Source organism: Elephas maximus, chromosome 24 (assembly GCF_024166365.1).
Source record: "Elephas maximus indicus isolate mEleMax1 chromosome 24, mEleMax1 primary haplotype, whole genome shotgun sequence".
Taxonomy (NCBI): domain Eukaryota; kingdom Metazoa; phylum Chordata; class Mammalia; order Proboscidea; family Elephantidae; genus Elephas; species Elephas maximus.
The window spans coordinates 13,926,440-13,953,983 of record NC_064842.1 but is presented as its reverse complement, the minus strand read 5'-3'; the positions used below and the strand labels follow the sequence as shown (position 1 = coordinate 13,953,983).

The following is a 27,544-nucleotide window of genomic DNA, read 5'->3' as shown; positions in this document are numbered from 1 at the left end:
AATTTTCTCTCTACCTGAAATTCTCTTCAAACCTCTCTTTGTACAGCTGGTTCCTTCTAACCTTAAGGTTCTGACTTACATGTACCATTCTCAAAAAGACCTCCCATGACTACTCTAACTGAGGTAGGCCCCCTTTGTTATTCTCATCATAGTACCTGATTATGTACTTCACAACATTAATTCACTTACTTAACAATTATTTACTGAGAACCTGCTAGATGATAGGCACTGCTCCCCGGGCTTTGGAATCCTTACTGTTTCTCAATACAATTATATATTCATTTGCTGTCACTGTCACCAGAATACAAGTGCCAAGACCAAGTTTTGATCATCATTACATCCTCTAGCCTTAGCAAAGTAACTGACACGTTGTTGTTGTGTGCAGTGGTAGCAGCAGACAATAAAAATTTGTAGAATGAATGCATAATATGCCACCTCAAAAACATTCTCATTCTATTCAGGTTCAGGGACACAAGTGAAGCAATTATCTCAAAGAACGACAAGCTTGATTAGAAAACTGTTCACCTTTACCAAACAAAATAAATCAATTCAAAGACCTTAACCGCAGAAAACATCAGTAAGAACTCAGCATCCAGCTCCCAGCAACAGGCAGCCTTGCTAGCCAACCTCGTAAGGGACCTCTGCTATGACACACACTAGTCTGTTTCTCCATGTTCCTATTATACGTAGGGTGGTCATATATTGTACCAACTGGGATCCTTTTGACCCCATTAATAACTATGCAGGGTCACTAGGCAAAAACCAGGGCTGTCCTGATTGGGCAAATTGGGACATTCAGTCACTTTAATTACAGAGCACAATTAGACAAGATCTGTTTCCTAGTGCGGTACAAGCTTTGGAAGGAAGATGTAAAGAACAGGCGAAATGTGCCACTGCCACTAGGTGGAGCTGCACCCTCAAAAGAAATGAGGGCATTTCAATTCCTCCAGGAAATTCTTCAGGTGTATATACGCTCAGGTTACTGTTCAGTAATCTTTTCAGTTTAAATGTGTAGTACTGTAAATTTGAACACCTTAATTAATGTAAAATTGTCTTCTGGGAAATGATTACTGGAAATAAGTCCAAAAGGAATGTTCAACCAGGTTGTTGTTATTAGGTGCCATCGAGTTGGTTCTGACTCAGAGTGACCCTATGTACCACAGAACAAAGCACTGCTGGTCCTGCACCATCCCCACAATCCTTGTTATGCTTGAGCCCATTGTTGCTGCCACTGTGTCAATCCATCTCCTTGAGGGTCTTCCTTTTTTCTACTACCCTGTACTCTGCCAAGCATCAGTCCCTTTTCCAGGGACTGATCCCTCCTGACAATATGTCCAAAGTATGTAAGATGCAGTCTTGCCATCCTTGCTTCTAAGGAACATTCTGGTTGTACTTCTTCCAAGACAGATTTGTCTGTTCTATTGGTATTTTAAGTATTCTTCGCAAACACCACAATTTAAAGGTGTCAATTTTTCTTTGGTCTCCCTTATTCATCATCCAGCTTTCACATGCATATAATGCGACTGAAAATACCATGGCTTGGGTCAGGCACACGTTAGCCTACAAGGTGACATCTTTGCTCTTCAACACTTTAAAGAGGCCCTTTGCAGCAGATTTGCCCAATGCAATGTGCCTTGCGATTTCTTGACTGCTGCTTCCATGTGTGTTGATTGTGGATCCAAGTAAAATGAAATCCTTGACAACTTCAATCTTTTCTCCGTTTATCATGATTATGTTGCTTATCGGTCCAGTAGTGAGGATTTTTGTTTTCTTCATGTTGAGGTGTAATCCATACTGAAGGCTGTGATCTTTGATCTTCATCAGCAAGTGCTTCAAGTCCTCTTCACTTTCAGCAAGGAAGGTTGTGTCATCTGCGTAACGCAGGTTGTTAATGAGTCTTCCTGCAGTTCCGATACCTTGTTCTTCTTCATGTAGTCCAGCGTCTTGGATTATCTGCTCAGCATACAGATTGAATAGGTATGGGGAAAGGATACAACCCTAACACACACCTTTCCTGACTTTAAACCATGCAATATCCCCTTGTTCTGTCCAAAAGACTGCCTCTTGATCTATGTACAGATTCCTCATGAGCACGATTAAGTGTTCTGGAATTCCCATTCTTCACAATGTTATTCATAATTTGTTATGATCCACACAGTCCAATGCCTTAGCATAGTCAATAAAACACAGGTAAACATTCTTCTGGTATTCTCTGCTTTCAGCCAGGATTCATCTGACATCAGCAGTGATACCTCTGGTTCCACGTCCTCTTCTGAATCCGGCTTGAATTTTTGGCAGTTCCCTGTCAATATACTGCTGCAGCCACTTTTGAATGATCTTCAGAAAATTTTTGCTTGTGTGTGATATTAGTGATATTGCTCGATAATTTCCACATTTGGTTGGATCACTCTCCTTGGGAATAGGCATAAATGTGGATTTCTTCTAGTCGGTTGGCCAGGTAGCTGTCTTCCAAATTCTTGGAATAGAGGAGTGAGAGCTTCCAGCGCTGCAAAGACCCTGCTGGTAGCTGAATACTGGTGGCATAGCTTCCGGCATCACAGCAACAGAAAAGCCCTCACAGTATGACAAACTGACAGACATGTGGGGGCATGTTCAACCATACTATGATCAATACCTTTTATTAACTTATTTAAAACAATTTCAATTACTGCCTATTGTACCCAATGCAACATAGAGGTGAAAAAGATACTTGTTGCCCTTAATATGGCAATCTAGCGTACTTGAAGTCTGTGTGGGCTGGATTGGTTATATAATTTGTGGGGTCCAGTGCAAAATGAAAATAAGGAACATCTTGTTCAAAAATTATTAAGAATTTCAAGATGCCAACAGCAGAGTATCAAGCCAAATGTGGAGCCTTTCTGAGAGTAGGGCCCCTTGTGACTGTACGGCCTACGTGTCCATGCCTGAGCATAGTTTAGTATTCTATGACGAATTATAGACTCCTCCACTATGCTGCTTAGCATATGTTGCAATGCTCCCAGGGCTCTCCAGTTTGTTTTTATTCTGTGTGGTACATTTGGCACATACAGGATTAAAGTAAATTTAAAAAATTACTGGGCATGGACTGTATATGTGCTATTTGCTGTAGGGAAATTATGCTAAAGTTTAATTCAATCAAGTACATAAATACCTATAAAATAAGAAAGATATTATAAAAAGATACAATTATACAATTCTGCTTTCCCCCATGAGACTAAAGGGCAGGAAGAACTGAAACTGGTAGGCAGTCAACAAATACTTGTTAAATGAATGCTGGGAGAGTCAATGGATGGAGAGTTCATCAAAGGGAAACATCAGGGAAAACTGAAGGGAAAGTTAAGATTCTGAAAGTCACAGGTTAGTCAGGAAGGGCACTGCAGTCAAGTGGAAACGGCAGTGGAAGCAAAATGCTGCGTATTTTTTATTCAATTTGTTTATCGTCATCTTTCATTACAACAGTAACCCCTGTAGGAGCAGGAATATTTTTCATTTGTTCATAGCTGTACCCAGTGTCCAGGAGAGCATCTGCCCCATAGTGAAAAAACCAAAACCAAACCCGTTGCCTTTGAGTTGATTCTGACTCATAGCAACCCTATAGGACAGAGTAGAACTGCCCCGTAGGATCTCCAGGGAGCATCTGGTGGATTCCAACCGCTGACCTTTTGGTTAGTAGTCACTTAACCCCTGCACCTGTCCCATAGTAGGCTTTCAGTAAAAACTTTGAGTGAATACATGCAGACAACGCTAGTTACCTGCATTGTCTATCAGTTTGCCATTCTGTGATGGCTTGTGTGATATTATGATGCTGAAAGCTACGCCAGAAGAACAGAAAGCTACGCCACTGGTATTCAAATACCAATAGGATCATCCATGGTAGATGGGTTTCAGGGGAGCTTCCAGACTAAGACAGACTAGAAAGAAAGGCCTGGCAATCTACTTCTGAAAATTAGGCAATGAAAACCTTATGGATCACATATAGAGATGAAGATGAGCCCACTACCTTGGAAGACACTCAAAATACACAGCGGACGCTTATCAACTATTGTGAAGACGGCACAGAGCTGGCAACATTTCATTGTTGTATGTGGGGTTGCCATGAGTGGGAGCCACAGCAACTAACAACAATGCTACTTACCTAAACATAGGAAATCCGGTTGGAGCCAAGTTGACTAATGCTTTGAATATCAAAGTGAGAATCTATACTTAGACCTAGTGAAGGTTTTTAAAAAGAGCAGTGATAGCACCTGAACAGTGATAGGATTTAAAAGAAAAAAAATCTGAAATAATGTTATCTGTTAGTATCTTCTCACACCCTTCTCTTAATTACTTTTCCTCTACTTCCTGCCCCACAGCCTCAAGACACTTCCTGGGCTGCACTTAATATTCCCTTAAGCCAAATAAGACACGGAATAAGAATATTAAAAGTACTATTAAAACAAGCAAACAAAAGTAAAGCCGGCAACTTCTGTAGATTTTTACGAAGGACAACTGCCCTATTTCCTGTGTCTCCATAACCACGCTATGAACTACTGTGGGGGATACAGCTGTTCCGAATATTCTGGGCAGTTTCTACGCCGAGATGGGAGACTTGCACTAGATATGCTCAACAAATTATCTGTTTATAAATCAAATTATTGCCAGATTAACAAACGGTGTAATTATCTGGGTAAACAAGTCCTTTTCGCACCCAGTTCGCCCCTTTTTCCGGCCGATATAAAGTAATTAGATGAAAAAGCAATGTTTTTGTTCCGATTTAATCCTTCCAAGTATCTACAGCGCTTTGTTTTGTTCAGATTCTTAGCCAAGAGTAACTTTGCATTCGAATAGGGTGTGCCTGGACTCGCTGCAATGTGACAAACGACACCACCAACGGGGCGCAGGCGACAGACCTTCGGGCCACCAGCACAGAAACCCGCCTGCGCAGGCGCGTGACCGTGTCCGTCAGCTGGGAACCAATAAAGTTGGGCGTGTTCAAAGGGGTCCTTGTCCTTCAGGGCCTGTTGGAAAGGCCTGCAAAAGAAGACTCCTAGAAACAGCCTGATGTTTTTAAGCCTTTTCTTTCTCTTCAGTATTTTTTTTCCCCACTCGCAGTCCTTGTGTCCTGAGGGGAACGGCTCGGTTTGGGCCTGGCGGAGCGCATTTCGGGTGTAGCTGGTCCGGCGATCGCCACAGGCAGCCCCGAGAAGGCCCCCGGCTCACGTGGACCTGGAGGCTGGAGCTGTGGCGGCGGAGACAGACGCGATGAAGCCCAGACCCGCAGGGTTCGTGGACAATAAGCTGAAGCAGCGAGTCGTCCGGGTGTGTATTCCGTACGGCGCGGCCTCGCAGTGGTCCCTGCTCGCCGCCCCCGGGTGCTGCCTGCCCATTCTCGGGGGGCTCCCGGGCCGCACTTGCCTAGCCCCCGGCCTCCGTCCGTCTGGGTGCCGCCTTGGGTCAGTTGATAATTCCGCTCTGCGCTGGAGGTGCAGGGCCTGCCCCTGCCACCATGGGGTGGAGTCTCAAGGAGGAGCCCCGACGGGTGGGAGGGTGCAGCCTGGTGGGCCTGGACCTCAGTGCAGGTCGGTTAGGAGAACGGAATTAGCCTAGTTACAGCCTTCCTGTCCTGTGAACTTAGGGCAGAAACGTTCTTCAGACACCCGAATTGTCCGAGGTGTTTTGGAAACCACACAGAATACATTAATTTCCGGTCTCAGGGAGCTTGCAGTCAGGGCGGAGACACAGTAAAAATAGGTAACATGCAGCAGACGTGGAAATAGGTACGTTACGTACCGTATTGTCGTTTTCACAGCCCTCAGTAGGAAGCAGCGTGTGGCTAAGGCCTTGGAATGGTGCAGGCAGCGAGCAGTATGAGTGAAAAGGAGGGGAAATTTCTCTTCACATTAGACTTTGGGAGCTATACGGTCTTCCTTTCTTACTTCACTGACCGCTACACAATTTCCCTTTTGGATCCATCTCGTCCTGTGTTTTTGTTGCTTTGGAGTCGATTCCAACTCATGACGATCCCTAGTGTGCAGAGTAGGACTGCTCTGTAGGGTTTTCAAGGCTGCGACCTTTCGCAAGCAGATAGCCAAGCCTGTCTTCTGAGGCGCCTCTGGGTGGGTTTGAACTGCCAACATTTTGGCTTAACTGTGTCATCTCATCTTACCAGGGACTCCGTCTTATCTTGTTGTTATTAGGTGCTTTCGAGTCAGTTCCAACTCATAGCGACCCTGTGCACAACAGAACGAAACACTGCCCGGTCCTGAGCCATTCTTACAATCGTTGTTCTGCTTGAGCTCACTGTTGCAGCCACTGTGTCAATCCATCTCGTTGAGGGTCTTCCTCTTTTCCGCTGACCCTGTACTCTGCCAAGCGTGATGTCCTTCTCCAGGGGCTGATCCTGCTGACAGCATGTCCAAAGTATATAGACACAGTCTCGCCATCCTTGCTTCTAAGGAATATTCTGGTTGTACTTCTTCTAGAACAGATTTGTTCGTTCTTTTGGCAGTCCATGGTATATTCAATATTCTTCACCAACACCGTAATTCAAAGGCATCGATTCTTCAGTCTTCCTTATTCATTGTCCAGCTTTCACGTGCATATGATGCAATTGAAAATACTACGGCTTGGGTCAGGTGCACCTTAGTCTTCAAGGTGACGTCTTTGCTTTTCAACGCTTTAAAAAGGTCCTGTGCAGCAGATTTACCCAATGCAATGCTGCTTCCATGGCTGTTGATTGTGGATCCAAGTAAAATGAAATCCTTGACAACTTCAGTCTTTTTCCCCGTTTATCATGATGTTGCTCATTGGTTCAGTTGTGAGGGTTTTTGTTTTCTTTATGTTGAGGTGTAATCCATACTGAAGGCTGTGATCTTTGATCTTCATTAGTAAGTGCTTCAAGTCCTCTTCACTTCCAGCAAGCAAGGTTGTGTCGTCTGCATAACGCAAGTTGTTAATGAGTCTTCCTCTAATCCTGATGCCCCATTCTTCTTCATGTAGTCCAGCTTCTCGAATTATTTGCTCAGCATACAGATTGAATAGATATGGTGAAAGAATACAACCCTGATGGCACACCCTTCCTGATTTTAAACCAATCAGTATCCCCTTGTTCTGTCCGAACAACTGCCTCTTGATCTATGTAAAGTTTCCTCATGAGCACAATTAAGTGTTCTGGAATTCCCATTCTTCACAATGTTATCCATAATTTTTTGCGATCAACACAGTTGAATGCCTTTGCATAGTCAGTAAAACACAGGTAAACATCTTTTAGGTATTCTCTGCTTTCAGCCAGGATCCATCTGACATCAGCAGTGATTTCCCTGGTTCCACGTCCTCTTCTGAAGCCGGCCTGAATTTCTGAGTTTCTGAATTTCTTATCTTGCCAACCTCTAAATGTTAGGAGTGCCCTGAGCCTCTGTCATGTTTGCGCTCTTTATCCTCAAACTCCTGTCATCTGTCCACACTCCCTAGGTGATCTCATCTAGTCTAATGGCTTTAAATACTGCCTATATGTTCATGGGAGCCCTGGTGGTACAGTGATTAAGAGCTAGGCTGCTAACCAAAAGGTGGGCAGTTTGAATCCACCAGCTGCTCCTTGGAAACCCTATTGGGTAGATATTCTGTGTCCTGTAGGGTCGCCATGAGTTGGAATCAACTGGATGGCAATGGGTTTGATTTTTTGGTTTTATATGTTCATGACTGCTATGTTTATATCTGGTTCAGATTTTTCTCCTGCACTCCAGATTCATATATACAGCTGTATACTCAGCATCTTTTCTTGAATGTCTGGTAGGTAACATGTCCAAACTGAATTTTTATTTTCTCTTCCAGCCTGTCCTTTTCCTGGCGTTCTGTATCTCGGTCAGTGACACCCCCATCCATTCCTTTGTTAAGGCCAAAAATTTTAAGAATCTTTCTGACTCACGTGTTTCACTTTTGGTATCCAGTCCGTTGACAATCTAATTGGCTTTACCTTCAAAATATTTTCCAAATCCAGCCACTTCTTACCATCTATCCTGCCACTCGACCTGGTTCAAACCACAATGTATTAGATTATTGCAGTAGATGCCTAACTGATCTCTGATTCTACTGTTATATAAGGACTATACCCAACAGGGGAGCCCTGGTGGTGCAGTGGTTAAGAGCTCAGCTGCTAACCAAAAGGTCAGCAGTTCAAATCCACCAGGTGCTCCTTGGAAACTCTGTGGTGCAATTCTACACTATAGGGTCACTGTGAGTCAGGATTGACTCATTGGCAACTGGTACGGGCTTATACCTAACCGAGCAGACAGATTTTTAAAGGGAAAATTAATGCTTGTCCAGGCCATGCTCAGAACCTCTGGTGGACTCTAAGGCATTTACAGTAAAACCCAGCCCAAAGAGCCCTGCATGTTCAGGCCCCTCTCTATCTTTTTGTCCTTGTTACCTTTTGCTGTCTTCCTTGGTTACTCTGTTCCAGTCACACTGACCTTCTAAAACACACCAAGCACAGGACCTTTTGCTCTTGCTGTTCACTAACTCTGAATTGCTCTTCCTCTGCATATTTGCACCACTTAGGAGAATTCGCAGTGGTTAAGGGCCGGACTGCTCAGCTGCTAACTGAAAGGTCAGTGGTTCGAACCCACTAGCCGTTCTGTGGGAGAAAGATGTGGCATTCTGCTTCTGTAAAGATTTCAGCCTTGGAAACCCTGTGGGACAGTTCTGACTGTCCTGCACAGTTGCTGTGAGTCGGAAGCAACTGGATGGTAGTGAGTTTGGTGTCTGTCTGATTTTTGCTTCTGTAGGTTTCTGAGTGATGACTCTTCTTTGCCAAATCCACAGGCCTCTTCTCAGTCCTTCCCACACTTAAGTGCTCCTCAGTATTTGACATTGTCAGTTTTCCTCTATTGCTTTTACTTTTGTTCGTTATAAAATTAACAGGTTCTCATGGTTTAAAATAAAAATGACAGAAGAGTATAAAACGAACAGAAAAAAATCCCTCTTAGCTCCACTTCCTGTTTACCTTCTCCAGAGGTAATCATGGAGAATTTCTGTTGTATCTTTCTTAAGATTTTATATACATATATGTGGTTACATATGTATTTATTTTTAAAGAAATCACAAATGAGCTTATCTGCATCTATTCTGCTTGCTTTTTCACTTAGTGATATATTTTCGATATCTTCTCGCAAGTAGTTTTCTTTCTGTTGCCATCAAGGAACTTTTGGGCTTGCAGTGGCTAGGTTGTTGTTGTTTGGTGCTGACAAGTTGGTTCCGACTCATAGCAACCCCGTGCATAACAGGACGAAATGTTGATTAGGCCTGTGCCATTCTCACAAGAGTGGGTATGTTTGAGGCCATTGTTGGAGCCACTGTGTCAGTCCATCTCATTGAGGATCTTCTCTTTTTTGCTGACACTCTCCTTTACCAAAGATGATGTCCTTCTTCAGGGACTGGTCCCTCCTGATAACATGTCCAAGGTACTTGAGATGAAATCTCGCCATCCTTGCTCCTAAAGAGCATTCTGGCTATATTTCTTCCAAGACAGATTTGTTTGTTTTTCTGGCAGTTCATGGTGTGTTCAGTATTCTTCACCAGCACTGTAATTTAGAGGCATCAATTCTTCCTCGGTCTTCCTTATTTATTGTCCAGCTTTCGCATGCATATGAGGTGATTGAAAATACCGTGGCTTGGGTGAGGTGAACCTAAGTCCTCAAAGTGACATCTTCGCTTTTTAACACTTTAAAGAGATATTTTGTAGCATATTTGCCCAATGCAATATGTCATTTGATTTCTTGACTGCTGCTTTCATGGGCATTGATTGTGGATCCAAGTAAAATGAATCCTTGACAACTTCAGTCTTTTCTCCGTTTATCGTGATGTTGCTTTGTTGGCCCAGTTGTGAGGATTTTTGTTTTCATTATGTTGAGGTGCAATCCATACTGAAGGCTGTGGTCTTTGATCTTCATTAGTAAGTGCTTCAGGTCCTCTTCACTTGCAGCAAGCAAGGTTGTGTCATCTGCATAATGCAGGTTGTTAATGAGTCTTCCTCCAATCCTGATGCCCTGTTCTTCTTCACATAGTCCAGCTTCTCAGATTATCTGCTCAGCATACACCTTGAATAAGTGTGGTGAAAGGATACAACCTGTCTTGTGCCTTTTCTGATTTTAAACCACGCAGCATCCCCTTGTTCTGTTCGAATGACTGCCTCTTGGTCTGTGTACAGGTTCCTCACGAGCACAATGAAATGTTCTGAAATTCCTATTTTTCGCAGTGTTATCCATAATTTTTTATGATCCACATAGTCAAATGCCTTTGCGTAGTCAGTAAAACACAGGTAAACATACTACTGGGTATGAGATTGTTATGGATTAAGTTGTTCCCTAAAAATGTGTGTCAAGTTGACTAGGCCACAATTTCCTTTATAGTGTAGTTGTCCACTATTTTGTGATCTGATGTAATTATCCTTCCTGTGTGTTGTAAATCCTAACCTCTGTATGTAAATGGAAACCTTGATGGTGTAGTGGTTAAGAGTTCAGCTGCTAACTAAAAAGTTGGCAGTTTGAGTCCTTGGAAACTCTGTGAGGCAGTTCTATTCTGTTCTATAGGGTTGTTATGAGTCAGAATCTACTCAAAGGCAGTGGGTTTTGTTTTGTTTTTAATATAGTAATGAGGCAGGATTAGAGGCAGGTATGTTAATGAGACAACTCAACCTACAGGATCAGATTGGGTCTTGAGTCAGGCTTTTTTGAGAAATGAAAGAGAATCAAGCAGAGAGGAGAGGGACCTTATTACCACCAAGCAAGAAGAGCCAGGAACGGAGTGTGTCCTTTGGATCTGGGGTCCCTGTGCTGAGAAGCACCGATACTAGGGGAAGATTGATGACCAGACCTTCCCCAGGGCTAACAGAGAGACAGCTTTCCCTTGGAGCTGGCACCCTGAATTTGACTTCTAGCCTCCTAAACTGTGAGAGGATAAAGTTCTATTTGTTAAAGTCATCCACTTGTGGCATTTCTGTTACAGCAGCACTAGATGACTAAGACAGAGATACACCCAAAAAAGTGTAAGTATAAATGAGTATAATTTTTAGATTAGCTGTAGTAAATGACAGCATGTTGTCAGACCCCAGAGCAGGGGAAGTTAACTGGAACAGTCTGGTTTTGCGTACTGAGTCTCTTGCCATCAGTGGCATTTATGCAGAGACTGTTGCTGTGTTAGGAATATTTGAGAAGAAATTGCTGTGTGAAATGGGACATTGGATGGACTGCACGACTAGCAGGTACTGAAACAGAGGTTGGTACTTAAGTCCAAGTTTAAACTCTGACACTGCAGTTTATGTGTTGCCAGACAAGTTATTAGCCTTTTTAAACCTCACTTAAACCTCCTTAACTACAAAACAGCGAGACTAATACCTACCTCATAGCACTGTTACGATTAAACAAGATGATGCGTAAAAGGCCCCTAGAACAGTGCTTAGGACAGAGATTCCCAAACATTCTTGGTTTACAACTCCCTTAGTTTTTCAGCAAATTTTTTATAATGTCCCTAGACCAAAAGAGGAGCCCTGGTGGTGCAGTGATTAAGTGTTCAGCTGCTAACCAAAAGGCGGGCAGTTTGAATCCACCAGCCTCTCCTTGGAAACCCTATAGGGTATTTCTATTCTGACCTATAGGGTCGGTATGTGTCAGAATCGTCTTGATGACGGTGGGTAGACCAAAAGAAATACCTAGTGGGTCTATCTATTAAGTACTTGGGTCCAAGCAACCTAATAAGTATTTTGTTCAAATAACTTCGTAGATTATTTGAAAAAAAAATAATATATAAAAGTTGGAAAAAAATCAATGTGTTTTTATTTCTTCTTAAAGTATGTGCCTGTCGGGCACTGCACAGTTTCTCATACTTTGAAATTCGGTTGACGTTGCCACTCTTGCACCCTGTTCCACATTCATTTTTGCATCACATTAGCTTTTGGTTGCAGCAACAACCGAAAACCCAGTTTTGCAAAGATGGAATCTTCAGAAGGAATAAAAGGTGATTTAATGTTAAAACCGTGAATTGCCTCAAGCTAGGAGTTCTCGCAGTGCCTGACAGCAGCGATCCCCGTGTTCCCTCAAATTAAAATCTCCCTGGTGTGCCGGTGAGCTCGTGTCTCTTACTAGGGTATAGTAACCCCTCACTTATTGCATGCTAGCTCTTCTAGTTATTGTTGTTGTTATTGTGCTGTCACAGTGACTGCTACTGCTAATTTTAAAAAATCAGTATTATTCCAGACTGAAAATAATTTGGTGATTTTCATTTATGTTTCTGGTACGCTTTATTAGTGAAGAGTTTACATCAAAGTATAGCATGTTTCAGCAGCTCGATCTCTTGTTGATTCAAATCACTGTTTGAAATATTGAGTGTTTTATATTTTTGTATTTTTTCTTTTAGTATCTTACCAGTAACAGATGTGGCAAATACGTGGACACTGGACTCTTAGCATCTGATTTGCAAAGAATGTACAGGTAAAGAAATGTAGCCTGCAGATCCTTGCTTTTCTTTCCTATCTCTTTTAAAGTTTCTATCCTGCCTATGGAAACCCTAGTGGCATAGTGGTTAAGAGCCACAGCTGCTAACCAAAAAGTCGGCAGTTCAGATCTACCAGGCACTCCTTGGAAACTCCATGGGGCAGTTCTACTCTGTCCTATAGGGTCGCTGTGAGTTGGAATTGACTCGACACCAACAGGTTTGGTTTTATCCTGTCTAAATTTGTAATTGCTTTTGATACCAGCTGGCATCAGATTACCAATCCATAAACTTGGAATTCAGTTCAGTTCTACAAACATTTGTTACCCACCTATTACATGCAAGGAGCTGTCCTTGTTACTATGGGGAATGGCTAATTCTTATCTTTCAGTATCTCTCAATCTGCTCTGGATAGAGATGTTACTATATTACTTCCTACTTCATTAAAGAATAAAAACCTTCAGGCATCATCTCCATTAGCATCCTGACTCTTTATCTAGAAATGTGTCACTCACTTATTCCTCCCACTGAAGATAAATCCTTCGCCTCTGTCTCTATCACACCTCATCTTATATTTGCTTCATTAGTTATCTCTGCTTTGTAAGTTTCAATCTCTATTTTCTTTCCTCCTTATACTGTGAACAAGTAAATATCTCCAGGTCTCTTCTTTTCTTGAATAAAAAAAGAATACACTAAAACAAAATCCTTTTTAAAAATTTTATACCCCACTTTAAACAAAACCAAACACATTGCCGTCGAGTTTATTCCGACTCATAGTGACCCCATAGGACAGAGTAGAACTGCCCTATAGAGTTTCCAAGGACCTGGTGGATTTGAACTACCAACCTTTTGGTTAGCAGCCAACCTCTTAACCACTATGCCACCAGGGTTTCCCCGCTTTTACTCCTACTCAGTATTTTTCCTCCTCTTCATCCAGATTTTTTTTAAAGAGTGGTCTAAGCCTCCTGTCACCCTTATCACTCACTCTACTGAAATGTATGAATTGCCTTTTTCTTGTAATTTCTTTCTTTCTTTTTTTTAATCTTAGTTGATGGTACAACTACCTGCCCAGTCACTTAGGTTCAAAGCCTTTGTGTTGTCTTCTACCTAACCTGTGCCCCAGCGCTCCCACGTGCCTGCAGTCACCAAACCTTGCTGTAGTCTTAAATATTTCTCGGAGCCTGTTCTCTCCTTTCCCAGCATACTACTTGCTTCGTCCAGGTCCTCATTATTTCTTGTCTGGATTTCTTTTTCAGCTTCTAAGCTATGTCTAGCCCTGCCTTCCTTTCTTCCAGGGCTTGGCAAACTATGGTCCCCAGGTCTTATCTGGCCTGCCACCTTTTTTGGGTAGCTCGTGAGCTAAGCATGTTTTTTACATTTTTTAATGATTGGGAGGAAAAAAAAAGGATATTTCATGACTCATGAAAATAATATGAAATTCAAAATTCAGTGTCCATAAATGAAATTTTATTGGAATGCAGTCACACTAGTTCGTTTACATATTGCCATGCACTACAAAAGTAGAACTGAGTAGTTGCAACAGAGGTCATATGGCCTGCAAAGCCTAAGATACTTACTGTATGGCCCTTTACTGAACGAGTTTGCTGACCCCCGCTTTAATCCATCGGCTCTGAAACCCCTCATGCTCAGGCCTAACAAGACAGTATAAGACATGACAGTTAGTCCTGTGGTTGAACCTATTTATAGAGTAAGTGTGAGCACTAGAACTACAAGAGCAGACCGATGCAGATATGTCCTGTTGGTATCTCACATGCCCGGAACAGCAGTGTTGCGGTGATTTCTGAAATGATGAACAACAAGTAAAGTGAAATCTCTCAGTTCATAAAGCAGTTGCATTCCTGGAAAATTCAGTGTGTCTTAAAACTGTGCAGAATAGACTTTGTGTTTACATGTACAGCAGGTAGGGTCTCGTTCCCAAGAAAAACCAAACCCGTTGCTGTCGAGTCGATTCTGACTCATAGCGACCATATAGGACAGAGTGGAACTGCCCCATAGAGTTTCCAAGGAGCGCCTGGTGGATTCAAACTGCCAACCTTTTAGTTAGCAGCCGTAGCTCTTAACCACTACTCTGCCTCTTGGTTAGCAGCCGTAGCCTTAACCACTACGCCACCAGGGTTTCCAGGTCTAGCTTAGGTAACTCTGAATAGGTTTTTCACCTACATGAGTGTCACGAGGAAGCGACATACTTTCTCTCTGGAACTGTTCTGTGTATAGAAGGATATCCAGCAATGTTGTCCTCACCCACTTAATGTCCGTAATGCTCCCCAGTCATTGTGGTCACATAAAATGCCCCCTCAGACTCTCAAAATGCCCCTTAAGGATGGTACCACTCTTGTTGAAAACCACTGTTCTACCCTGTGCTAACCACATCCACCAAAGTGGTCTCCTCAAAACACATATTTAACCTTCTTTTTAATACCCTCACTTCTTCCTCGCAGATACCCGTTATTTTCAGTTGCTTTACGATATAAACTCCACCTCTTCAGTGTGGTTGAAAGGCCTTTGTGGTCCGGTTCCTCCTTATCTCCCTGCTTCACACCATATGGGCCAGTAACACCTATGAGCTCTTTGTAATTGCACAGACACACACATATACACCATGTTGTTTCCTCTTTTTCTTAGCTCATGCTATGTCACCTCTCCCTAGAATCCCCTCCCTGTCCACTCCCCTTTCTTCTTCCCCTGCCTCCCACGCCCACACAGAGCTAATCCATACTCTTGTCTGCTCCCCTGCGTCTCTCTGTCATTGAGCAGACCACAGTGTGCTTGTGTCTGTCTCCCCCACTAGGCAGAGTTCTTACAGAGCCTGAATAGTGTCTCTTACTTATTTTTGGGTTCCCAGCCCTTGGACAGTTCTTGGAGGAAGGTAGACACTCCGTGTTTGTTGATTGAATTGAAGGAGTTGGGTGAATGAGTGACTGAGTGAATGAATAAATGACTTTCGGTTCCTACACAGCTTATTTTAAGTCCTAAAATTGAAGTGCTGTAAGAGGGCGGATGAGTTCTGGGTAGGGGATTGTGCCGGGCCTGGTGGAAAGGCTTACTGAGGAAATAGTTCTTGTGCTACACCTGGAGTAACAGAGGACAGGTGGCTTCCCAGAGAGCAGTTCACGCACTCATTTGTTACACATTCTTGCGCCCTCACTGACTGTATTCATTATTACATTTTCCTGTAGCGTTTTCATTTTCTTTCTTTTTTTTTTTTTTTGAGTGGATAATATATTTGCACAGTTTCAAAATTATGCACAGTTATTATGAATAATTACCAAGTTAAGATTTGCTGAGCCAGCAGGGGGTATGCCCACATACTTGATTTGTGGGCTTTTCTTCCCTTACTGAAAGTTAAATTTTGAAGGTATTAGGGCCATTCATGCTAATTTCAGCATCGAGAATGGGTTTTGTTTCTTTTCTCTTTAATCCTTGCCATTCAAATCTCACCAAGATCGGAGTCAAATACACAGGTAGAAAAGTTTATACCAGAATCCGGTTTGTTAAGAAGTAGATTCTTGGGTCTTCATTTAATGGCAGGATACTGTAGCCCATTTTCAGAAATATTGAAATTCTGTCTCATTCTATTGATTAGATTTAGTGAAATGTGACAGGACAAGATAGTATCATGGTGACATATGGTTTATGCTGGATTGTACGTCATGCAGACATTCCCTTTTGTACTGTCAGCATCTCTAACAAACATGGTGAGCTTTACATTTTCATGATTTAGCAAATATTGATTGAATGATTGTTACATATAAGTACATCTCACATCTAAGCGATATGAAAATGAGTGTGAGTCTGAAGCTCAGTCCAGAAGAGGAGGAAGATAAAAGAACAACCAACAATGATTATGAAACAAAGGATAGGCCAGGTATTTTGATAAAGTGTTACGACAGTGTGTTACTGTTATTAGGTGCCATCAAGTGGTATTTAACTCGGCGACCCCATGTGACAGGGGAGAAGTGTCCCATAGGGTTTTCTTGGCAGTAGTCTTTATAGAAGCAGATTGCCAGGCCTTTCTCCCTCAGAGCCGCTGGGGAGGTGGAACCGCCCACGTTTTGGGTAGCAGCCAAGTGCTTAACCATTTGTGTTGGTATAGAGGAGTTTTTTTTTTGTTTTTTTTGTTTTAAGTTCTAGGGAATGGAGGAAAGTCCCTAGGTGCATGAAGAGTTTGCACTCAACTGCTAATCTAAATGTTGCTGGTTCAAACCCACCCAGTGGTAATGTGGAAGAAAAGCCCTGGTGATCGGCTTCTACTAAGGTTAAAAAAAAACCCAAACCCATTGCCCATTGAGTCAATTCTGACTCATTGCGATCCTATAGAACAGAGTAGAGCTGTCCCGTAGAGTTTCCAAGGAGTGCCTGGTGGGTTCAAGCTGCGAACATTTTGGTTAGCGGCTGAGCTCTTAACCACTGTACCACCAGAGCTCCGTGCCAAGATTAGAGCCAAGAAGACCCTATGGAGCAGTTCTATTCTGTAACACACGGGGTCGCCATGAAATGGAAATCAACTTGACAGCAACTAATGACAACAGGGAATGGAGGGAGAATCTTACGTTTCAGTGAATGAGTTTTAGTTTTTAATATTCAAATATTGCATACAAAGTGCTGGAGTAAAACCTGCGAAAGCCAGAACCGGTATAAGGTGGAAACCTGTCAGAGAAGGAAAACTAAAAGATTCTCCGCTAGTGATAATAGTGATAGAAAAGAGGTTAAGACTGCACCCTGTCAAAGGTGGATAATTTGCGAGACCCGGAAAAACAAGCCAGTTCTGTTGAGTTCCGGCTCTCACAGGTTTCACTGTATAAGTTCTTTATATTCTAGATATTCTTAGTTATGGTGCCCTGATGGCACAGTGGTTTAGCACTCAGCTGTTAACTGAAAGGTCAGCAGTTCGAAACCAACAGGTGCTCCACGGGAGGAAGGTGTGGCATCTGTTTCCGTGACAATTACAGCCCTGGAAACCCAGTGGGGCAGGAAACCCAGTGGGGCAGGAAACCCAATGGGGCAGTTCTGCTCTGTCCTGTAGGGTCGCTATGAGTCGGTCAGAATCAACTCGATGGCACACAACAACATTCTCAGTTACTCTAGCTTTTTTTAATAAGTTAGTAGATTTTTTTTAAGGTCTTAGTTTCATACCTGTGTCTTCTGTTTTTAGTTTTAATTATATTTTCTACATTATTTTTAAGTTATGTAACTGTTGGCCTGCTAGCTGCCTTCAATTAAAAAAAAAAAAAAAAACCATTTGCCCTGGAGTGGATTCCGACTCATAGTGATCCTGTGGAACAGTAGAACTGCCCCATACAGTTTTCAAGGAGCGTCTGGTGGATTTGAACTGCCAGCCTTTTGGTTAGCAGCTGTAGCTCTTAACCACTATACCACGGGGGTTTCAATTTCTAAGGAGCGACTGGTGGATTCAAACTGCCGACCTTTTGGTTAGGAGCCATGAGGCTTCTTAAACTGACTGGGGAAAAGGGTTTCCTTTTGAGAGGGATAGGGTTTAGAGCCCTGAATATCGGCCTCACTTGAGAAGTGGCTCTTACTAGATGGCAGTGTGTGTCAACGTCTGTAGTAACAGATCCCTTTGTTTCTTCTCATGTTTTGCATTCTCTGTTTCTCCCACTTGAATGTGATTTGCTAGCAGAGTTACCATGACTTTGTGGTTTATATTCCATTTTTAAAGCCATTAAATACCTGATATTTAAAAGCATAAAAACCAAAAACCCATTGCTGTCAAGTTGCTTCTGACTCCCAGCAACCCTATAGGACAGCGTAGAACTGCCCTATGGGTTTTCAAAGGAGCGGCTAGTAGGTTTGAACTGCTGAGCTTTTGGTTAGCAGCCGAACATAACCACTGCACCTCCAGGGCTCCTAAAAGCATAAAACTACCTTAAAGAAGAAAGCTTTTGTATTGACCTGTCAGTATTGCTTTAACGTATCTTGCTTTTTACTTTTCAAAAATGGCCATGGTTAAATATAGTGTTTGCTTCATTTAAAACCTTTTATTTTGATATAATTTCACTTGCAGAAAAATTGGAAGAATAGTACAAAGAACTCTCATATACTCCTTACCTAGACCGTCCCTTTGTATGCACTATGGTATCTATTTCCTACGAACAAGGACCTTCTCTTACGTAACTGCAATTCACTTTTTAAAACTAGTAAATGTACATTGATTCAAATATTTAATCCTGTTAAATAATAATAATTCAGGAGCCCTTGAAGTTTACAGAATTTTGTAGACTGTCTTTAGTCTGGAACAGCTTCTCAGCCTGTCTTCGTTTTTCATGATTTTGATGTTTTTGAAGGTTACAGAATTTTATAGACTGTCCTTCAGTTTGGGTTTTTCTGGTGTTTTTGGCAGGAATACCAGAGAAGTGACGTGACCTCAGCAGACACATAATGTCGTCTGCGATGTTACTTGGTGATGTTAATTTTGATTTTAAGATTGTATTTGCTAGATTAATCTACTGTAAATTAACTTGATACCAATAAATAATTTATGTAGAAATGCTTTGAGACTGTATAAGTATTGTTTTTCATCAAACTTTCACCCACGATTTTTAGCATAAGTTCTTATCTGAAATATTTATTTTGAATTTAATAATGAGGAAATACAAGATAAATCTAGGTTGTTGGACATTTTACAGATTAGCTGACCTGTTGTTAGGTGCCGTTGAGTTGGTTCCAGCTCCTAGTTGTGTACAACAGAACGAAATAGTGCCTGGTCCTAGACTCTTCAAAAATGTCACACACGCAGGACAGATAAATTAGAGGCTTCTAAAGATCCTGGTGGTACAGTGGTTAAGGTCTATGGCGAGCTACAGCTGCTAACCAAAAGGTTGGCAGTTTAAATCCACCAGTCACTCCTTGGAAACACTATGGGGCAGTTCTGTTCTGTCGTATAGGGTTGCTATGAGTCGAAATTGACTAGACAGCAATGGGTTTTTGGTGTTTTTTTTTTGTGAGGAGATGAGGGAGCCCTGGTGGCACAGTGGATAAGAACTATGGCTGTTAACCAAAAAGGTCAGCGGTTTAAACCCACCAGCCACTCTGTGGGAAAAAGATGTGGTGGTCTGCTTCCATAAAGACTTACAGCCTTGGAAACCCTATGGGGCAGTTCTGCTCTGTCCTGTAGGGTCGCTGTAAGTCAGAATTGACTCAATGGCAACGTGTTTAAAGAGATAGGGCAGCCAAATGCAGTGCATAAGCCTTGACTGGATGTTGGGTTAAAGGGAAAAAAGCTGTAAAGAACATTTTGGTAAAACAGTTTGAGAAATCTTAGTATGGACTGGATGTTAGATAGTACTATTTTATCAATGTGAAATTTCTTGTATGTGCTGATGGTTTTGTCATGTAGGTATTCCTGTTCTTCAGAGATACATGCTGAATATCTTGGCGTTAAGTTTCTGCAACTTGCTTTCAAGGGGTTCTGTCAAAACAGAATTTTATATGTAGAGAGAAGTAAAGGAAATATGGGAATATGTTAGTAATTTGTGGAGATAGGTGAAGAGTACATGGCTGATCATTATATTCTTTCAGCTTTTTAGAGGTTTGAAATCTCAAGAGAAAAAAAATCAAAGCAAAAAGGCCTAGTAAAGAGAAAAATAATTGAGAAAAATCACAATCATGAAAATACAGACTTAGAGACTTGTCTGAAAATAGGTTTATGGTCAGTGTGAATATAGTGGCACATTTAAATATGTATGCAAATTTATGTGATACTTTTAGAGTGAGCTTAGTGGGAAGATGAAGATACTGGTGGAGACCACTGTGCTAAACTTCTTGTCATATTTTTCAGCGTAGACTATGGTCGAAGAAAAAAAAATGCTTTCAGGATTCAGGTAGAAAAAGGTGAGTCTTTTAGTGTTGCACTTGTAATAGCAGTAACGGTACCGAAAGAATTGTTTTGGCTCATGGCAGTTCTTCTGTTTCAGTATTTCACATAATTAGCACTGAGAAAGGACTTAAGGATCTAACAGAATCAGAAGGTGAAAATCTAGCAAGAAGATCAAGACAAGGTGAAGAGGATGAGTAAGTATGATAAAGTGGAGTTTTTTTCCGAAACATGAACCTGATCCCATTATGTTCCTGCTTTTAAAACTTTGAGTGGCCCTTCGTTGCCCACTGAGCGCTGCCTAATCCGGACCTGGCCTCTCCAGACCTTCGCGTCAGCCACACTGAACAGCTCACTATTCCCCAGAGAGGCCAAACTCTTGCTTTGACTGTGCCCTTGTATCTGGAATATTCACATCTACTTCACAAACTCCCACGCAGCCTTCAAGAGTCAGTTGAGTTTTTATTGCCTTTGTTAGGCCTTTCTAGACTCTTTTCTTGGTGTTTCTTTAGCCCTTAGTTATGGACATTTATTATAATGCTTGTCATATCATGAGATTAAAGTTACTTGTTTACTTGCCTGCATCACTCCCGTTACCTTTGTTTTTCTCTGCCCTAATAGAACGCCAGAGACATAAAAAGGTGCCAATTAATTTCACTGTTTTTAAGAAGTAAAGTTACTGAGTTTATTTTTAAAATAACTTTATTGAAGTATAGTTAAATTATACATTTTTAAGGTATAAATTTGATGAGTTTGACGTGTGTATACAGCATGATACTATCACCATAAGCACAATATCAAACATTTCCGTCCTTCCCAGAGGTTTTCTTGTGTCCCTTTGTGATTCATTTCCTCCCTCCACCCCTGGCCCCAGGCAGCTTCCTGTCACTATGCATTAGTTTGCATTTTCCAGAATTTTGTATAAATGAAATCATACAGTATGTACTTCTAAAATCTGGATTTTTTCACTCAGTATAATGATTTTGGGATGTATCCATGTTGTGTGTATCGTTAGTTCATTGCTTTTTGTTGTTGTGTAGGTATGGATAAGCTGCCGTTTAGCCATGTTATCTGTTGGACTTTTGGGTTGCTTACACTTGGGGGTTGTCAGAAATAAAGCTGCTGTGAGCATTGATGTGCTGGTCTTGTGTGGATAGTGTTTTCACAGGTGTGGAATAGCTGGGTGATATGGTAGGTGCATTTGACTTTCTAAGAAACTACCAAGGTTATTTCTGAAGTGTTTCTACCATTTGCCTTTACGTCAGCAGTGTATAATAAGAATTCTTTTCCACGTTTTGTGAACACTTGGTATAGTCACGCACACACATACCGCTTGCTGTCAAGTCGATTCCAACACACAGGTGACTCCATATGATGTGCAGAGTAGAACTGTGCTCCATAGGGTTTTTATTTTTAAGAAGTGTATTGCCAGGCCTTTCTTCTGGGGTGCCTGTGGATGGGTTCAAACCACCAGCCTTTTGGTTAGTAGCCAAGAGTGTAATCCAAAGGACGTGCTGTTCTCCTGGTTCTTCTTTCTTGGTGATATGAGGTCCCCATGTCTCTGTGCTCACGTCCCTCTTTTGTATCTCTAAAGAGATTGATTTAAGACACAACCTAATCTTGTAGATTCAGTCCTGCCTCATTAACATAACTGCCTCTAATCCTGCTTCATTAACATCATAGAGAAAATCACATTGGATGACAAAATGGCGAACAGTCACATAGTACTGGGAATCATGGTCTAGCCAAGTTGACACACATTGTTGGGGACACAATTCAATCCATAACAGTGGGTTTATTGCCCATTTCTTTATTATTATTTTTTTTGTGTGAAATGCCTGTTCAAATCTTTTGCCCTCTTGCTTTTATAAGTTTGTACCACCCAGGGGGAAACCAGCCAGTCTTTCATTCCAAGTGTGATGTTAGCTCCAGGTTTGTTTTCTTTTAATAGGTGCCCTTTATCAGATGGAAGGAGCCCTGGTGGCACAGTGGTTAAGTACCTGACTGCTAAGTGAAAGGTTGACGGTTTGAACCTACCAGCTGCTCCACGGGAGAAAGACGTGGGAGTCAGCTTCCGTAAAGATACACAGTCTTGGAAACCCTATCGGGCAATTCTACCCTGTCCTGTAGGGTCGCTGTGAGTCGGAATTGACTTGATGGCAGTGGGTTTGCTTTGGTTATCACATTGAGGACGTTTCCTAATATTTCTAGTTTGCTGAGAATTTTTGTCATAAATAGGTGTTGCATTTATCAAGTGATTTTTCTGCATCTTTACCCCTTTGTTCTATTAATTTGATGAATTATATTGATTTTTGAGTGGTAAACCAATCTTGCATTCCTGGGATACACCCTTCTTGGCCCTTTTATATATGGCTGGATTCGGTTTGCTAACTTTTTGTTAAATATGTTTGCACAGATACTGATATTGGTCTGCTTCTCCCTCCTTCCCTCCCTCTCTTCTTTACTCTTTTCCTTCCTTTCCTTCTTTCGTCTGTGGTGTAGAATTTGTTGGCATGAAGTGGCCCATGATACTCTCTTACCTTTTACTGTCTGTGGAATCTACGGTGATGACCATTTTTTCATTCTTGATGTTGGTGATTTTGTCTGTCTAGATTTTCATTTCATCTAGCTAGTGGTTTGTCAGTTTTGCTGACCTTTTAAAAAAGCAGCTAAAAAGATTTTAACTGGTTGTTTGTCGATTTCTGCTGTTACCTTTATTATTTGCTTTCTTCTTACTTCGGGTTTACTTTGCTCTTCTGACTTCCTAAGGAGGAAGCTTAGATTATTGATTTAGACTTTTTTCTTCCCTAATGTAAGCATTCAAAACTCAAATTTTCTCGTAAGTACTGATTTTGCTATATCTCACAGATTTCGATGTTACATTTTTTATGTCATTCAGTTAAGATATTTTCTAGTTTGTCCTGTACTTTGCCCTTGACCCATGTGGTTTTTAGTTTTCAAATATTTAAAGTTTTTTCCGGTTATTTTTGTTATTATTTACTGATGTTTTTAGTTATGATACCAACACTTGCTCATTTTTTAAAGATTAGAAAGAAGAAAATTGGGAAAGGAAGAAGAAAAACATTAGAATTACCCAAAATGCCATAATCCACAGACAACCATGGTTGACATTTTGGTGTTTCTCCTTACTTTTTCACTACATATATACTCATTTTCATAACTTCTTTTTTTGAAATAATTTCAAACTGATGAAAATTAAAAGAACAGTACTCTTGTATACTCTTCATCCTAGATTGGCTCTTTACCCTGTAATATATTTTCTAAAAACACAAATATTTTCTTACATATTCACAGCACAGCTATCAAATTCAGGAAACTTTGGTATGATTCTTTATCTCCGATTTCATCAATTATTCCAATAATGTCCTTGATAACCAATTAAAAAAAAAATCTGGTCTGGAATCCAGTATAAGGTAAGTATTGTAGTTCATTGTCGTGCTTCTTCTATTTGTTAAAAATTTTTATTGTGCTTTAAGTGAAAGTTTACAAATCAAGTCAGTCTCTCATACAAAAATTTATATACACCTTGCTATATACTCTCAATTGTTCTCTCCCTAGTCAGACAGCACTCTCCTTCCCTCTACTCTCTTTTCGTGTCCATTTGGCCATCTTCTGACCCTCTCTGCCCTCTTTGTCTCTTCTCCAGACAGGAGATGCCAACATAGTCTTATGTGTCTACTTGATCCAAGAAGCTCACTCTTTACCAGTATCATTTTCTGTCTTATAGTCCAGTCCAATTCCTGTCTGGAGTGTTGGTTTTGGGAATGGTTCCTGTCTTGGGCTAACAGAAAGTCTGGGGACCATGACCACTGGGTTCCTTCTAGTCTCAGTCAGACCATTAAGTCTGGTCTTTTTATGAGAATTTGGGGTCTGCATCCCACTGCTCTCCTGCTCCCTCAGGGATTCTCTGTTGTGTTCCCTGTCAGGGCAGTCATCAATTGTAGCCAGGCACCATGTAGTTCTTCTGGTCTCAGGCTGATGCAGTCTCTGATCCATGTGACCCCTTCTGTATCTTGGGCTCATAATTACCTTGTGTCTTTGGTGTTCTTCACTCTGCTTTGTTCCAGGTGGATTAAGACCAATTGACGCATCTTAGATGGCTGCTTGCTAGCGTTTAAGACCCCAGACGCCACTCTCCAAAGTGGGATGCAGAATGCTTTCTTAATAGATTTTATTATGCCAGTTGACTTAGATGTTCCCTGAAACCATGGTCCCCAAACCCCTGCCTGTGCTGTACTATGTCATGCTTCTTTAGTGCTATTTCATCTGGACTCATTTCTTAGTTTTTAGTCGTCATTGACATTTTGAAGGATGTTTTACAGAATGTTTCTCAATTTGAGTCTGTCTGATGTTTCCTATTGATTTGGTTCACTTTATATACTTTGGCTGGAATTCTACACATTGTTCCGGTTATCTATTGCTACATTCCAAACTAACCCCACAGTCCGTGGCTTAAAACAATATCCGTTTAATTCTAACTCATGATTTATGGATCAGGAATACAGACAGATCAGCTCTCTGATTCTCTTTCACATAGCGTTGACCTGGGTCACTTAGTGGTATTCAGTTGGTAGCTGGTCTGGTCTGGAGGATCCTAGATGTCTTTACTCATTTGCTTGGTATTTTTCTGGGGATGGCTGGAAAGCTGGGATCAGCTGAGCCCTCCTACCTCTGTATAGTCTCAGAGCCTCTCCACATAACCTTCCTGTGTGGTAGCCAGGCTTCTCACATGGTGGCTGAGGATTCCAAGAGTGAATGTTCTAAGAAACAGGAAGTAGAAGCAGCCAGTCTTAAGAGACAGAGCTGGAAACTGCACAGTGTCACTTCTGTTCATGTTCAGTTGGTCAGAGCTATCACTCAGTCTGCATGTGTTCTAGAATAGGAGGCATAGACCCCTGCTTTTCAGTGGAAAGAATGTCAAAGAATTTGTGGTGATATTTAATCTGCCACAGTGATATTGAGTCCCTGTTAGGGTATTGCATCTGGAGACATAAGGTGTTTGTTTGTCTCGTATTGATGATGATTTTAATTTTGATCACTTGGTAAAGATGCTGCTTGGTTTGTACATTGTATAGTTACTATGTTTTTTCTAGTTAGTAAGTAATTTGTGGAAAGATTAACTTTTTTTTTTTTTAATTTTTATTGTGCTTTAAGTGAAAGTTTACAAACCAAGTCAGTCTCTAATACAAAAACTTATATACGCCTTGCTATACACTCCTAGTTGCTCTCCCTCTAATGAGACAGCACACTCCTTCCCTCCACTCTCTATTTTTGTGTCCATTTGGCCAACTTCCAACCCCCTCTTCCCTCCCATCTCTTCTCCAGACAGGAACTGCCCACATAGTCTCATGTGTCTACTTGATCCAAGAAGCTCACTCTTCACCAGCATCACTTTCTGGAGAGTTAGCTTTGGGAATGGTTCCTGTCTTGGGCTAACAGAAGGTCTGGGGACCATGACCTCTGGAGTCCTTCTAGTCTCAGTCAGACCATTAACTCTGGTCTTTTTAGAAGAATTTGAGGTCTGCATCCCACTGCTCTCTTGCTCCCTTAGGGGTTTTCTGTTGTGTTCCTTGTCAGGGTAGTCATTGGCTGTAGCCGGGCACTATCTAGTTCTTCTACTATCAGGCTGATGTAGTCTCTGGTTTACGTGGCTCTGTCTGTCTCTTGGGCCCGTGATTACCTTGTGTCTTTGGTGTTCATTCTCCTTTGCTCTAGGCGGGTTGAGGCCAATTGATGCATCTTAGGTGGCCGCTTTAGTATCTAAGACCCCTTTAGTGAAGTGCCTGTTCATATCCTTTGCCCATTCTAAAAAAGGGTTATTTACCTTTTCGTAGTTGAGTTTTTGCAGTATCATGTAGATTTTGGAGACCAGACGCTGATGGGAAATGTTATAGGTAAAAACGTTTTCCCATTCTATAGGTAATCTTTTTACTCTTTTCGTGAAGTCCTTAGATGAGCATAGGTGTTTGGTTTTGAGGAGCTCCCAGTTATCTAGTTTCTCTTCTGCATTGTTAGTAATGTTTTATATAGAGTTTATGCCATGTGTTAGGGCTCCTAGCCTGGTCCCTGTTTTTCCTTCCATGATCTTTATATGTTTAGGTCTTTGATCCATTTTGAGTTAGTTTTTGTGCATGGTGTGAGGTATGGGTCTTATTTCATTGTTTTGCAGATTCATATCCAGGTATGCCGGCACCATTTGTTAAAGAGACTGTCTTCCCCATTTAACTCATTTTGGGCCTTTTGTCAAATATCAGTTGCTCATATGTGGATGGATTTATGTCTGGATTCTCATTTCTGTTCTCTTGGTCTATGTATCTGTTGTTGTACCAGTACCAGGCTGTTTTGACTACTATGGTGGTATAATAGGCTGTAAAATCAGGTAGAGTGAGGCACCCCACTTTGTTCGTCTTTTTCAGTAATGGTTTACTTATCCGGGACCTCTTTCCCTTCCATATGAAGTTGGTGATTTGTTTCTCAATCTCATTAAAAAATGCCGTTGGAATTGCATCGTATCTTTAGATGGCTTTTGGTAGAATAGACGTTTTTACAATGTTGAGTTTCCTATCCATGAGCAAGGTATGTTTTTCCACTTACGTAGGTCTCTTTTGGTTTCTTGCAGTAGTGTCTTGTAGTTTTTTTTGTATAGGTCTTTTACATCTCTGGTTAGATTTATTCCTAAGTAGTTTATCTTTTGGGGGGCTACTGTAAATGGTATGGATTTGGTGATTTCCTCTTGCATGTTCCTTTTGTTGGTGTAGAGGAATCCAAGTGATTTTTGTGTGTTTATCTTGTATCCTGATACTCTGCTGAAGTCTTCTATTACTTTCAGTAGTTTTTTTGAGGATTCTTTAGGGTTTTCAGTGTATAAGATCATGTCATCTGCAAGTAGAGATACTTTTACTTCTTCCTTACCAATCTGGATGCCCTTTATTTCTTTATCTAGCCTAATTGCTCTGGCCAGGACCTCCAGCACAGTGTTGACTAAGAGCTGTGATAAAGGGCATCCTTGTCTGGTTCCCGATCTCAAGGGGAATGCCTTCGGACTCTCTCCATTTAGGATGATGTTGGCTGTTGGCTTTGTATAAATGCTGATTGTTATGTTAAGGAATTTTCCTTCTATTCCTATTTTGCTGAGAGTTTTTATCATGAGCGGGTGTTGAACTTTGTCAGATGCCTTTTCTGCATCAATTGATTAGATCATGTGGTTCT

At 41.4% G+C, this 27,544-nt stretch overlaps 1 protein-coding gene across 2 annotated transcripts in view; it reads left to right on the top strand.

Annotated features, from left to right (window-relative positions):
• Window positions 1–5,073: 5,073 nt before the first annotated feature.
• Window positions 5,074–27,544, top strand: part of NVL (nuclear VCP like) — a 135,158-nt gene continuing 112,687 nt past the window's right edge. Inside the window, exons 1-4 of one of the 2 annotated variants that reach the window (XM_049868152.1) lie at window positions 5,074–5,298; window positions 12,388–12,461; window positions 20,279–20,331; window positions 20,415–20,511. In XM_049868152.1, the coding sequence (XP_049724109.1) occupies window positions 5,242–5,298; window positions 12,388–12,461; window positions 20,279–20,331; window positions 20,415–20,511 (281 nt within the window). In that variant the 5' untranslated portion in view covers window positions 5,074–5,241. Of the gene's footprint in view, window positions 5,299–12,387; window positions 12,462–20,278; window positions 20,332–20,414; window positions 20,512–27,544 lie in introns of those variants that run through there. The other variant, XM_049868153.1, reaches the window with a different exon arrangement.